General features: G+C 46.0%; 2 protein-coding genes across 4 annotated transcripts in view; one reads left to right on the top strand and one right to left on the bottom strand.

Annotated features, from left to right (window-relative positions):
* The window catches only part of LOC135899081 (mitochondrial basic amino acids transporter-like), a 63,399-nt gene that overhangs the window by 24,901 nt on the left and 25,671 nt on the right, over positions 1-12,827 (top strand). For 2 of the 3 annotated variants that reach the window (XM_065428338.2, XM_065428340.1), the window contains exon 2: positions 5,026-5,069. In XM_065428338.2, coding sequence (XP_065284410.1) covers positions 5,026-5,069 — 44 coding nt within the window. Of the gene's footprint in view, positions 1-5,025; positions 5,070-12,150; positions 12,192-12,827 lie in introns of those variants that run through there. The other variant, XM_065428339.1, reaches the window with a different exon arrangement.
* Positions 1-12,827, bottom strand: part of LOC135899078 (uncharacterized) — a 155,162-nt gene that overhangs the window by 133,344 nt on the left and 8,991 nt on the right. The gene's annotated exons all lie outside the window — the stretch shown is intronic.

The raw sequence follows: 12,827 nt of genomic DNA, 5'->3' as shown, positions 1-12,827 counted from the left end.
CTCTTTTTCGCAAAGGAGCACCGGGACTGGTACCCCAAACGTCAGCGTTGCCATAGCAACCGCGCTCTTGAACCTCTCATTGCTGCTCTCGTCCTCCGAAAAGTCATATCAGATTTTTCGACCCGTGCCATTCTTGAACAAAATTCCATTCGCGAGATAATACAAGTTTGGAGTGTAGCGTGTAAGCTTCAAAGTTGTGTTTGGGGTCTGCAAGTGTGAGTGTCAGCCAACAACAGAGACACTCAAGTAATTATGGCGCGGGTCTTCGTCGACTTTTTCAACGTGCCAAATACACTGGGACGCGTCTGCTTCACTAAACCTGTTAGAGAAGTTTCGGATGCTTTCTTCTGAGGCGCGTGAGCAGCGCACACTTCCGGCGGATCGTAGCAATGCAAATTCAAAGCGCGCGCTTATCTGCTCCGGCGAGCTGATTGGAGGCGCAAAAGGATATGGCACACCAACATGGTGCCACTTCCGGCTTCAGAAACATGACGTCAGGGCTTCTCCTGTTTTGTTGCTTTCCTCCATGTGTGAAAGAAATAGTTCGAGTTGATGTACCGCCCACTTCGTGGCCAATCTCCCTTGTGGGCGTGCGCAATTGTACCGCCCGTTTGTTGGGCATGCGCCATTGTATGTAAATCTTCACCATCATTATCAACATGAGGACACGCTTCTCGGCCCGATCCCTCGCTGTGGGTATGTGCCATAGTAGGGAACTACAATCATCAACACGGGTTGATTACCTCAATGAGCCACTTGGTGGCATGGTATGAACCCCCCGCTTCTTTGCCGATCCCCTTCTGTAGGTATGTGCCACAGTATGAGTATCGTCATAATCAACACGTGGACGCGCTTCTTGGCTGATACCCTCTTGTGGCTAGGTACCATTGTACGGAAACCATTAACACCATCAACACGCGGTGATCGTCTCAAAGCAGCTAGTTGCTTGCACGATCTGTACCACTCGCTTCCTCGCCAATTGCCCATTCTATCTATGTGCCACAAAGCGACCATCTGAAAGAGCTAATTAGTGTTGACACGAGCGAAGCATACGCGCGTTTCTGACATTCTCTAACGGATGCTTAGAAAATATATTGACAACACGCCATACTCAATTAGGCTTCTACCTTTTAAATATAGGGGTCGTACTCCCTATGACATGTTCACAGTATTGGTTCTATAAAGGTTCTGGACAATTAGACTGAGTGATCGCCATGCCTAAAGCCCGTGATCTACAAGATCCTTCTATCGTGAAAGTGCAGCTTATGTCAGAAGTTTGTACGCTGCGCAGGAACTTCCGCCGGACTGGAAGCACTTGTTGGACGCATATGTGTGTTTACCCGAGTTTTGAGGGTGCAGCCATGTTCGCCCTGTAATATACGAGGAACGTTCCAAAAGTAAGTTTCATTATCTTTTTTTGAAAGAGAATATGATACACCAGGTGAAACAAACAATGGCCATAAGAATCCACGTCTGCTGCTGGTTCAACGACGGAAAGAGCGCCAGCGGCGGAAGAATGACGCATGCGCAAAGCGCCGAAGGAGAGAGTAGCAGCAGACCGGCGTGCGCGAGGTTATTCGAGCATATAAAGTCACGATGGCAGACAGACGTGTGCTGACAACGTGGTCCCCGATAAAAGTGCGTGTTGTCCAGTATGAACGGGCAGCGGTTCCTTGCATTGAAAGCCGCAATTTCGGGACGTCACTTCCAAAACAATGCTGAGGTGGAGTACGCTGTGCGACAATTCCTCGCATCGCAGGGTACCCAGTTTTAACAGAGTGGTTTCTTCAAACTGGTTGCACTATACGACAAATGTCCCAGTCTCTGTGGTGACTATGTGGGAAAATAATGCAGTGTACAGTTCGTGATACCATGGTATATCCATTTTGTTCTTGCACTAAAATTTCCGAGGGGAAAATAAATGACGAAACTTGCTTTCGGAACGTCCCTCGCATATTCAGTTTTGTTCTCCATGCAACAAAAACAAAATTTCATTAGCGCATGGGGCTGCTGCATTGGTGGAGCGAGATTCGAATCCCGGACAGAAATACTGACCTACCGCTGACCGACCCAGGCAAAAGCATGAGAAGGTAGGCAATGAAAGATTCCCTTTAAAGAGACCTGTCGGGTGATGTAAAACACTTTCAATAGTGAAATCTTATAAAAGGTGACTTTCGTTTCTCCAAGAGCGATGAAAGCAGTCTGGTGTGAAAGTTGATTTTGATGCGCATGAATAACGGAAACGCTTTTCGCGCCTTTGAAGATCCCGGGCTGTAATTGGTGTTTTCGGCACCATAGCACATTGCTTTTAGGACATACGTTTCTCTTCAATGATATTGGTACTCGTAAGCCGCTGGTGAAGACATTGGAGTGCCTATCATATTGCGTTTTTATTCGGCCAAAGTTTTCCGTCATCTAGAACATCTGGCAAGGCAACGAGACACCCACGGTGCCATGTTGTCATGTCATGTTGATGACGTTGCATCAAGTAACCATAAAAATTGTGCGAGAAAAAGTACTTTCGATTGAGGTTTTGACGTGTTGGTGGTGCCAGAATATATGCATTCTTGAGTGAACACTTTCACAATCTTTATTTGAAAGACAGTATACATCTAAATGACTGTACTTTATTGTTGTAATTATTGTAATCACATTTTCCCGCTTATTCCTTGCAAAAAGTTTTCCCGGTAACTGCTTGATAGATCTATGGAGGGTTGTCACGATCGTTTTCTCAATGCATTCCGCGTGGCTGTTTTCGTCGTTTCGTATCATTTTCTGTAATTGTATTTGTAAAAAATATTACAGTGCATGAATAGTAGTATTTGCGACAAGCTTATGGCGCAGTACACCAAACTGAACGGGTACAATGACTGGTAGACCACAGATATACAACACCAAGGGCGGCTTGTACGAACATTTAATAACGAAAATAATAACGAATTTAAGAACGCGTTCTTAAATTCGTTAATAATTTCATTAATAAATGTTCGTGCGAGCCGCCCCAGGTTTCGTATGGTGTCGTTACCAAAGCATACTTGAATTTATTTCTTCAATGTCTATCAATAGTAATGTTGGCAGATGGTTACATGTAGAGTGTAGTACACGGCTAACATTCGATTGACCAAACGTAACGCTGCATAATGGCGCGGCAATTTCGATTCATCGTGGTGAAACATAATTTCGTGATACCTCCGACAGTCGCCAAGGCACATCGCAATTCGTTGTGGCCGTCCTATGAAGCAACAGATGACGACAGTAAGGTGGGAATCGATAAAGCACTGCGTGCCTTGGTGCAAAACAACCTGATACCTTTTCGCACTGTCAACACGCGAGAAAACAATGCAAAGTGCTTGACAGTGTGTTGCTCTGTCTAGTTCTAGAAACATCTACACTCTTATGTGGCATGTGACATCGGTGGATGCTAATAGGGACGACTAAAAATGTGCGAAGTGTGCACATCTACATAATATTGTCACGTGGTGGTGACGTTGAAGAACGCAGTAGCAATACTGTGAACGACAAAACTAACTTTTATTGGGCGAACCTGTGCCCACAAAACAGGCTACACTTATAGCACAACGTGTCAATATCTGCATAATCTGCAAACTGCCACTTGCTTTTTTTCTCAGTGCACAAGTATGTTAGCGTTTTCATGGACCTTTAAGCAGCATCAATCACGGCAGTTTTCGGAGAAACGCTTTTTACCTATGCGTCTTAGAGAAAGAAAAAATAAATTGGAGAGAAAGAGAGGCCCTTAAATGAAGCCAGGAAGGCTTTGCCCCCAGCAAGCCTAGCCTGCTACTCCTGATGAACGGAATGCTTATGAAAAGACAGACACAGAACACAACGACAGTCATACCGCCGTAAATGGAAGGAAAGATCCAAGACTAACCATAAAAATATTTGGAGACGTATGTGTAACAGCAAGCGAAGCAGGTTTTTTTTTTTAATTTGTTTTTTATCCGCCTCGCAGCAAGCAAACCTCTCCAGTTTCCACAAAAGAAACTCTCGCTTTCTTTGGTTCACAGAAAGATTGAAATAGCCTTCGTATCGTGGGGACGTAGAGGGGACATTGGTTCATGTTTCAAGTTTGTCTCGAAAGAACCAGAGAAGGAATGTACATTTCTACCTAGGGGGGGGGGGGGGGGGCAGCAAGGGGGCATGGCGGTGAAATGACAAAGAAAGCAGGAAAGGAAAGAGTGTTGCCGGCGAGCGATCAGAGCCTGTCGCATAAATCTGTCGTCTTTGAGAAACGGAGCCGGATATGTATAAAGCCTGCTCTGACAGGGGAGCTGGGCTGAACTCTTCATTGAGAAAGTGCACGGTTGCGCAGCTCTTGTTGTCGTTGTCCCGCGGGCATTGCTATGCATTGCACGTAAGACGGAATAGTGGTCACAGGCCAGCACCCTGTATATATCTGCGACCTCGCAGTAATGCGTCGTGCTGCCTACCCGTAGTACATTTCACAGCGCCTCAGTGGCATCTTGTGCGCCACACCGACTGTGTTTCAGGCCATCAACATCTTGGCCAAGCCATCATTGCGAGGTCACGTCCCACGTTATATAGCCGTGCAGTATAAATATTGTGACTATCTCGCTGAAGACCCAGTACGACTTTGGACTGCGTAACTGTGATGTTCTGGTATTCTGTGCTTGCCGGCGGCTGCTTTTATTTATACAGCTGTCAAATATTAATAATAATATTTGGGGTTTTACGTGCCAAAACCACTTTCTGATTATGAGGCACGCCGTAGTGGAGGGCTCCGGAAATTTTGACCCCCTGGGGTTCTTTAACGTGCACCTAAATCTAAGTACACGGGCGTTTTCGCATTTCGCCCCCATCGAAATGCGGCCGCCGTGGCCGGGATTCGATCCCGCGACCTCGATCGTGCTCAGCAGCCCAACACCATAGCCACTGAGCAACCACGGCGGGTGTGTCAAATATTATTCAGCTTCATTCGTCCGTAGCGTTGACACGGCCTCTTCGTGACTCAAATGTGTGTTTTCTTATCTTTGTTGTTCGCAGGGTGTGCTGGTGTTATAGTTGGACATCCTTTCGACACCATAAAGGTGAGTGAGATCCGTAGGCTCGCTTTATATTAAGTTCAAATATAAAAGGAAAAAGATGAGAATTTCGCAAGCGCAGCCACTTGATGATAAACTGGTCGGTGAAGACACCGCCAAGGCCGCCTGTTCTATTATTTACGTTCCATTAGGCAAAGAAACAAATCAACAAAAGGAAGGCACCAACTATGTGACATTTTTGCCGGGGGAACTCGGGGAAAGTGGTGCGTAGCATCTTCTGTGAGAACTCTGGCTGCTCTAATTAAAGCAATTTACGCAATGCGTTGATTTTTCTGAATCCGTTTACACAGGGAGAAAGCACAGCAGTTGCAATGTATCCAAGCATGCTGTTGATATTTAAATTAAAAAAAACTATTTCTGTTTTTGTTTCGGAGAACAATGACCTGTTGTTCCTTTCCGTAATATTGTGCCCGCTAGAACGTGCGTCCTCACACTCTTAAAAAGGTTTACACCCTTTGGAGTTTATCTTGTCCCACAATGATAATCGTCATCTGTCTTGCCCGCATTTCCTTTCTTTAACGCTGCGAGCCTGGTGCTTCCAGGCCACGAACGGCGTGCACGTTATCAGTGTTACACAGCATTGTCGACAGGAAAGTAGGTGGCGCCGAGTTTCCAAGAGAAGAAAACGCAAGCAAGCCAGATGACGATTACCGTTGTGGGACAAGATAAGCCCAAAAGGGTGCAAGCTTTTCAAGAGTGCAAGATTTGGAAAGCGTGAATCTAATCCATATAATAAGATATACGAGTTCACTTTATTTCGTTCAATTCAAAACGGAGGCCAAAAAGCAAACAAATAAACGGTTATTGAAAGGATAGCCAGTGATAATGGTTCGTGGCAAACGGCCACTCTAGGGAACAAATCGCCAAGACGTGCTGTTACGTTTTTTTAAGCATCGGTTGCGCGTGTGTTTATTGAGGCCACTTGCTTCCCATCACTTCCCGATTTGCCCTGTTGCTCTTTTTTTCTTCTTTCCTCCCCTCCGTCCTATCTTCCATTTGTGTTTCTGTCGCCTCCTTTCTGAAGAGGGGGCAGGCGTTGTGCTCCTTCCGGTGACAGTTATCAGCCTGCTCCTCGCTTGCCCTTTCCTGTCAAGTGCATATATGTTCTCAAAACAAATTTTAATTATATTATTATTATTATTATTATTATTATTATTATTATTATTATTATTATCATTATTATTATTATTATTATTATTATTATTATTATTATTATTATTATTATTATTCCCATCGCCTGCTTTCAAAGTAATATACGTATACTGCCGCATGTTTTTAGCACTGCTGAAAGTGCGCACAATTTCAGTGTTTACAGTTAATATTGTTACGTGGCAAGATGCAGACGAAAAGCTATTTCCAGTATATTTACAAGGAAATACGCCCCACTTGGCCAAGAGGCAACAGCCCGCGCTAGCCTCAAGTCGTCGTCGTCGTCTTCACACTGCTCGCCTCTTCGTGATCGCAAATACTGTTCCGTAGCAATATTGTTACGTGTGGAAAGACACATACCTTCAATAGTGTTTTCAATATTTATTGGGTTTGATGTCTACTTCCTTATGCTCATGACTTCATGACCTTCATGGCATGCTCCTTAATCATACTTATTTATTTATTTATTTATTTATTTATTTATTTATTTATTTATTTATTTATTTATTATCTTTTTTCTACCCTTCTTAGGCAGCACCGTAGCTGTGAGACACGGTGAACTAGAGGGATTTGAATTAATTTTATACTGATGGACGAAGTGCCTCGGGGCCCGCTATCACAACCGCATAAAGAAACCATCCAATGTCCAATGTGCTTCTGTGTTTCAAACTGGGGCCCGTCATCTAATTTGGATATTTTCCGAGGCAAAGACAGTCCGCGAGAAAGCCGCAAGAGGTGTGAAGTCAAAAAAGATTCCGGAAGAACCGATCTCTCAGTGACCGTCGACGACAATGCAATTAACATTCAAGCAATTTAGAAACATAGCCTATTGCTTTAGACACCTTTATTCAGAATCTTTAGATATGGAATATTTAGATTTTCGTTGCTTCGGCTATGTGCAACTTACACTGTCTCCGGAATCGGACCACTTTGCTGTGGCACCCGCTCTCCAAGGTGGGCCATCACCATGACGGTATGCTGACGACTGGAATGATGACGATGGAATGATGGAACGACTGGAAAGATGACGATGGAATGATGAGAAACGAATGAAGTGGATGGAACGATCAAGGTGGTATGACCACGACGGCACGATGGCAGTGGGATGGCGATTCTGCAATGGTGATGATGGTGCAACGCCGACATCATAGCTGTGACAACGACAGCACGTGGACGATGGAATGTCGGCGCGTTTACAACGACGACGGAGTTGACGATGACGGCGCGATCACGATGGTATGACCAGAATCGGATGACCTAGCTGGAACGACCCCGATGAACCGACTACCACGGCATCGCGACGACAATATGACAATGAAGGTAGGAAGACGTTGGCACGAGAATGCCGGCATAATCATGACTAAGTGATAACAGCATGATTAAACTGAAATGATGAACAAGGAATGACGTCGTTGATGCAATGAGGCTGGTATGACGACGATGGTGGACGATAACGGGATGGAGTTTGTGTGTATGAGAATGCCGTCATTATCATGACTGAGTGATAACAGCATGATTAAACTGAAATGATGAACGAGGAATGACGTCGATGATGCAATGAAGCTGGTATGATGACGATGGTGGGCGATAACGGGATGGAGTTTGTGAAGGGATGGTGATGGTATGAAGACAACTTGATGGCAGCAGGACAATGACTGTGTCGTGACGATGGCATGACGAGGACGTTATCACGAGAATCACATTACGAAGCTGTGACCAGGACAATTAAATGGCCCTGACGGCGTCAAGACGAAGGTATGACAACGAATGCATGACGACAGTATGACGGCGATGCATTGACGACGATAGCATGGCAACGACGGTTTGACAACGACGGCACAATCCAATTCGAAGGACGACAGTCTTATTACGATGGACTGACGAGCGACTAATGACGTGAATGGAACGACGAAGACGGCTAATTACGACGACCACTTTGACGACGACTGTGTTACGAGGACGACTTGAGTGGAATGACGGAGCTGGAATGACGACTGCAGATGGATGGATGGAATGGATGGATGGATGGATGGATGGATGGATGGATGGATGGATGGATGGATGGATGGATGGATGGATGGATGGATGGATGGATGGATGGATGGATGGATGGATGGATGGATGGATGGATGGATGGATGGATGGATGGATGGATGGATGGATGGATGGATGGATGGATGGATGGATGGATGGATGGACGGACGACGGACGGATGGACAGACGGATGGACGGACGGATGGACGGACGGAGGTCGCTGAATCAGTATCGGCACTATATTGGTCTCCATGCTTACATATAATTAATTTTTGTGCCACGTTAAGCTCTTGCGCTCAAAGCTGGTTACGCGAACGTCGTATTGCGAAAGCAATTACACAGAGAGTCGAGCACGGTTGTGCTCAAACGCAGCAGCAACGCAACATACTGCCTTTCTACTCAACCAGCTTGCGCTCTTTCACGTCATCCGACGCTGTGGCCCTACTTGAGAATTAACCTTGAGAGGTGCCTTCGCCTAGGGCTGCTGCGTGATCTCGAGTGCTCGGTTGCGGCCCCTATAAAATCACTTTATATTACAGGACTTGTTAAAAATTACATAGATGCGTCAACGTAGAAGAAGCTGCATGACGGGTTCGAAAGGGTTCGATGAGAGACTAAGTGAACACAAAGCGCAGATATCGAATGAGAGGTACTTTTGATAGATCTCCTAAAATTTTTGCTTTATCGAAGCGGGTCCACGTTTGTTGAGCCGTCACTGCCTCTATTTTGCGATTCATTCATTTAGCGTGAATGCTAAACTTAGACATCGGTGTGTAAAAACAAGAAACATAGTTCTTACAGGGAAACGTTCTTTGCCTCTTCCTTTGGCGTTCTCGCTGCTGCTGCTGCTGGCTGCTATTCTGCTAGTTGGCCAGTACTGGACATGATGAAAACAAGCACTATATATAGTTCAAACAAAGGGGACCGAAAAAAAATGGGAAGTGGGCGGGGGCTAGGGATGTACGGCTTCAACACAGACGCGCCGTCCTCGTCATTGCGTCGTCTTCATGTCATCACCTTCACTCCATTGTGATCATTTCTTTGTTGTCATGCCGGGGTCAATGTTACGCCGCCTTCACTCGGTAGACGCCACTGCGTTGTCATATCGTCTTCATCAACATTTCTTCACCAATCCGTAGCCATCGTTCTGTCGTCGTCACGCCATCATAGTCATGCACTCGCCGCTATGCCGCAGTCGTCTTACCGTGATCATCATACCGTCGTCGTGATATAAGAGACTTTTAGCTTGTACGCTATTCCGGTAAACGGGAGCGGTTTGGGCGGATTACCGGATGGTCGGGGCGTAACCGTGAGCGGTGAAGCCGCCTGGTGTTGTAGAGCTCAACCAGACAAACACATAGCTAAAGCTGCAGTAACTCACCATATCCTGCTTCGCCACCCGTGCAAATCTTTGGCAGCGGCGTAATTGTGAACACGATTACGCCACTGTCGAAAAATTTACGCCAGCAGCTAAGCAGAATATAGTAATTAGCTCTGTGTTTGTGTGGTTGAGCTTTGCGCCACCAGCTGGCGCCACCAATCTGGCCGCTCAGGTTGGCGCACCCGCTAAACCGGAAAACCGCCCGCGCTTGCCCGAGTACCGGACACGCTAAAAGTCTCTATTTTGTCGTCATGCGGTCATGGTCGATGCGGGGACATACAGTCGTCTCTATGCATTCGTGGTTTCCTTGATGTCATCATGGTCGCACAATGTTCGTCATTTTAGCTTCGTGAAACAATTGTAGCCACTTCAATGTGTTCACGCCATCATCATCATACAATGCTCTTCATTCAAGTGTTATAATTTCATGGTCGTCATACAGTTGTCTGCCCAACGCCGTCATATCCCATCGTTCCTGTGTGAAAATTAATGGAGCGGTTTTTCTTTTTATTCTTTTTTTCTCTTTTTTTTCTTTTTCCTGGAGTTTGCAAGGCTTCGGTTCCTCAGACCCATCTACGCTGTATAGCTGGTCTGGAAGGAGACGGTGAAGAAATGCACCAAAAACGCCATGAACGCCTTGCGGGTTTCCGCAGAACTATTACTTCAATACCATGAACACCTTATAGCGTCTCTTATGACGGCGGCCATGCGCCAGCGCTCCTAGCTTGGCAGGAACGTCGCTTCAGACGCCGGTCAGACGCGTTCGAGCTCCCGATAATTTATTGGCATCCCAACAGTCATCTAGCCTCCTTGAACTAATCAAGCAATATATTGATATTTATCACTCTAGAATTTTTTCCGTCTTCCTAATATTTTCTCTCTTCCTTAGGACATCTATATCTGTCTTGTATAGTTACCTAACGCTGTAACAGATTAATGTCCTACCAATTAATGCTCTGTTTTGTTTTCACCTATATCCTAAACGTATCTTTCTTATCTCTACTGATTACTGAAGTAGGGTGTGCGCGCACCAAGCGGAAGGAATCAGACAGCGCAATCAAACGCATGGGAACGCGGTCAGTGGGAAGGCCGTAAGCTGCGTTACTGCTGCGTTCGAGCGCGGCGGTGGCTAAAACCTTGCTATCTCTGTCAATACTTCACCCTTCGGGCGAAACTGTCCTTGTTTTTTTGCACAACGCCTCAATCTGAACGCGGCTTCGTTTGAACATGTGCGGGAGCTGTGTTCGTTATCATAATTTTTACTGCGGGGCTGTATATGTCTAACCTCCCATACATCTTTCAATGTCCGTGCCTCAAAACTCCCGCGCCCTATGTGAAGAGGCAAAGAAAACCAGTAAGGCATATGGTGACGCCTGGCGTAGCAAGAGGAAAGCTAAGAAACAACCAATACATAATTTCATACAATAATTACTATAAGGAACTCAGGTGCTGGTGCCTATGGGCATAGAGTTTCGTACAAAAATTACTAGAGGGAACTCTGGCGCTGCAGTCGTTGTCCTACCATGGGAATGATGGGAAGTACATGGATTTGTCTTATCTTCGTGCTTGTGGATTCAAACGTTCTTGTGGCTTTGTATATTACGCTATATAAACCTTATTGTCGTATATTTCGGCGCAATCTATATTCTTCGAAGTGCAGAAGATGCCGGGAACGCGTACAATTGCTATCAATTGCAACGATTGAGCTTGTCCAAGTGGCCAAATTTGCCAAGTGGCCAATTTGCAAATTTGCCAAAAGTGCCTTGAGGCGCCAAGCGTCTCAAGGCACTGGCATGCCCGCGATAAATTCATAAGGGCGTCTCATTCGCTTGTCGATACATGCGTCCGTGGTTTAATGGTTTCAATATCAGGCTACTGTGCTAGAGTCCCTGTGTTCAACTCCTGCCTTCAGGCAATGTTAATTATGTTTGTTTAATTATTTATTGCGCAATATACTGTTGAAAATGACGAGATTACAAAGTCACAAAGCCGTTTGAAGCCAAAAGAATGAAGTTTAGGCAAATCCATGTACTTCCCATAATTCCCATACTGGGACAACCGCTCCCATTGCAGCGCCCGTAGACACTAGCGCCAGAGTTCCCTCTAGTAATTCTTGTACGAAACTCTATACCTACGGGGGCTGCAATCGGGACGGTACCGCCAGCATGGGAATTATGGGAAGTACATGGATTTGCCTAACTTCGTCCTTTTGGCTTTAGAACTCTCTTCGACTTTGTAAATTCGTAATTTTCAACAAAGTAGTGTGCAAGCAATAATTAAATTTACATTATTAAAGTCATCCGCCAACTGGATTAGAGCACATGACGTCTATAAAAGAAGCCTGACATTGAAACTATTACGCCACGAACGCATGCACCGACAAATGGCATAGAACGCCCTTACGGATTTCTTGCGGGCAAGCCAGCGTGTTCAGACGCTTGGTGCGTTTCAATTTGGACCTCTCGACAGGCTGAGCCGCCTTTAGCAGCCATTGTGCGTGTTCGCAGAGTGTTCTACAGACGCGGAAAGGAAAAGCGCCGAAAGTAAGTAAACATTTGCACCCAGTCGTGTGCTCCGCTGGTAGCCCGCATTCAGAGAGTGGAATGGCTGAGAATTTTTTAAATGTTTCCCAGTAGAGAGAAATGCGCTAACGTGCCGACGCATTGGAGCGATAGTCGGCTGATCTTATTTTGCAGTAGCGTTTCATGGGGATAACGCTGCATAAGGCGAGGGTGCCTTTTAAAGCAAAAGCTTTACTGGCCGCGAACTTGCGATTTCGCCCTGGCCGTGCTCCGTGAAGGCACATGACGTCACAACACGTTCCTCGTCGTTGCGCTCGCCTCCGCTCGCTTCGCCAGCTGCGTCGCATGCCTGATAACATGTCGAAGGATTGAAAAGGAGAGCTCGCGTGCGCCGCAACCACAGTTGAAGCGGCAGTATGGACGGCGACAATTCTGATAAGCAGGAGGACGCTTGGAATCGACATCGGAACGAGATGAAGAGGAAACGAATCGCCCAGTAAACAGACGAACAGCGCGCCGAACGATTGGCTAAACACCGCAACATAGCTAGACAACCAGACTAACCTGGACTTGCAATAAAGATTAACCAAGGCTAACCATGCTATGCCTTAGCTTTCGCTACGGATATCCTGGCGTAGCCGAGCTAAGCCACTGCAA

The sequence above is a fragment of the Dermacentor albipictus genome, chromosome 7, assembly GCF_038994185.2.
Source record: "Dermacentor albipictus isolate Rhodes 1998 colony chromosome 7, USDA_Dalb.pri_finalv2, whole genome shotgun sequence".
NCBI classification, from domain to species: Eukaryota; Metazoa; Arthropoda; class Arachnida; order Ixodida; family Ixodidae; genus Dermacentor; species Dermacentor albipictus.
Note: the sequence above shows the minus strand (reverse complement) of the source record. Positions and strands in the feature narration are given on the sequence as shown.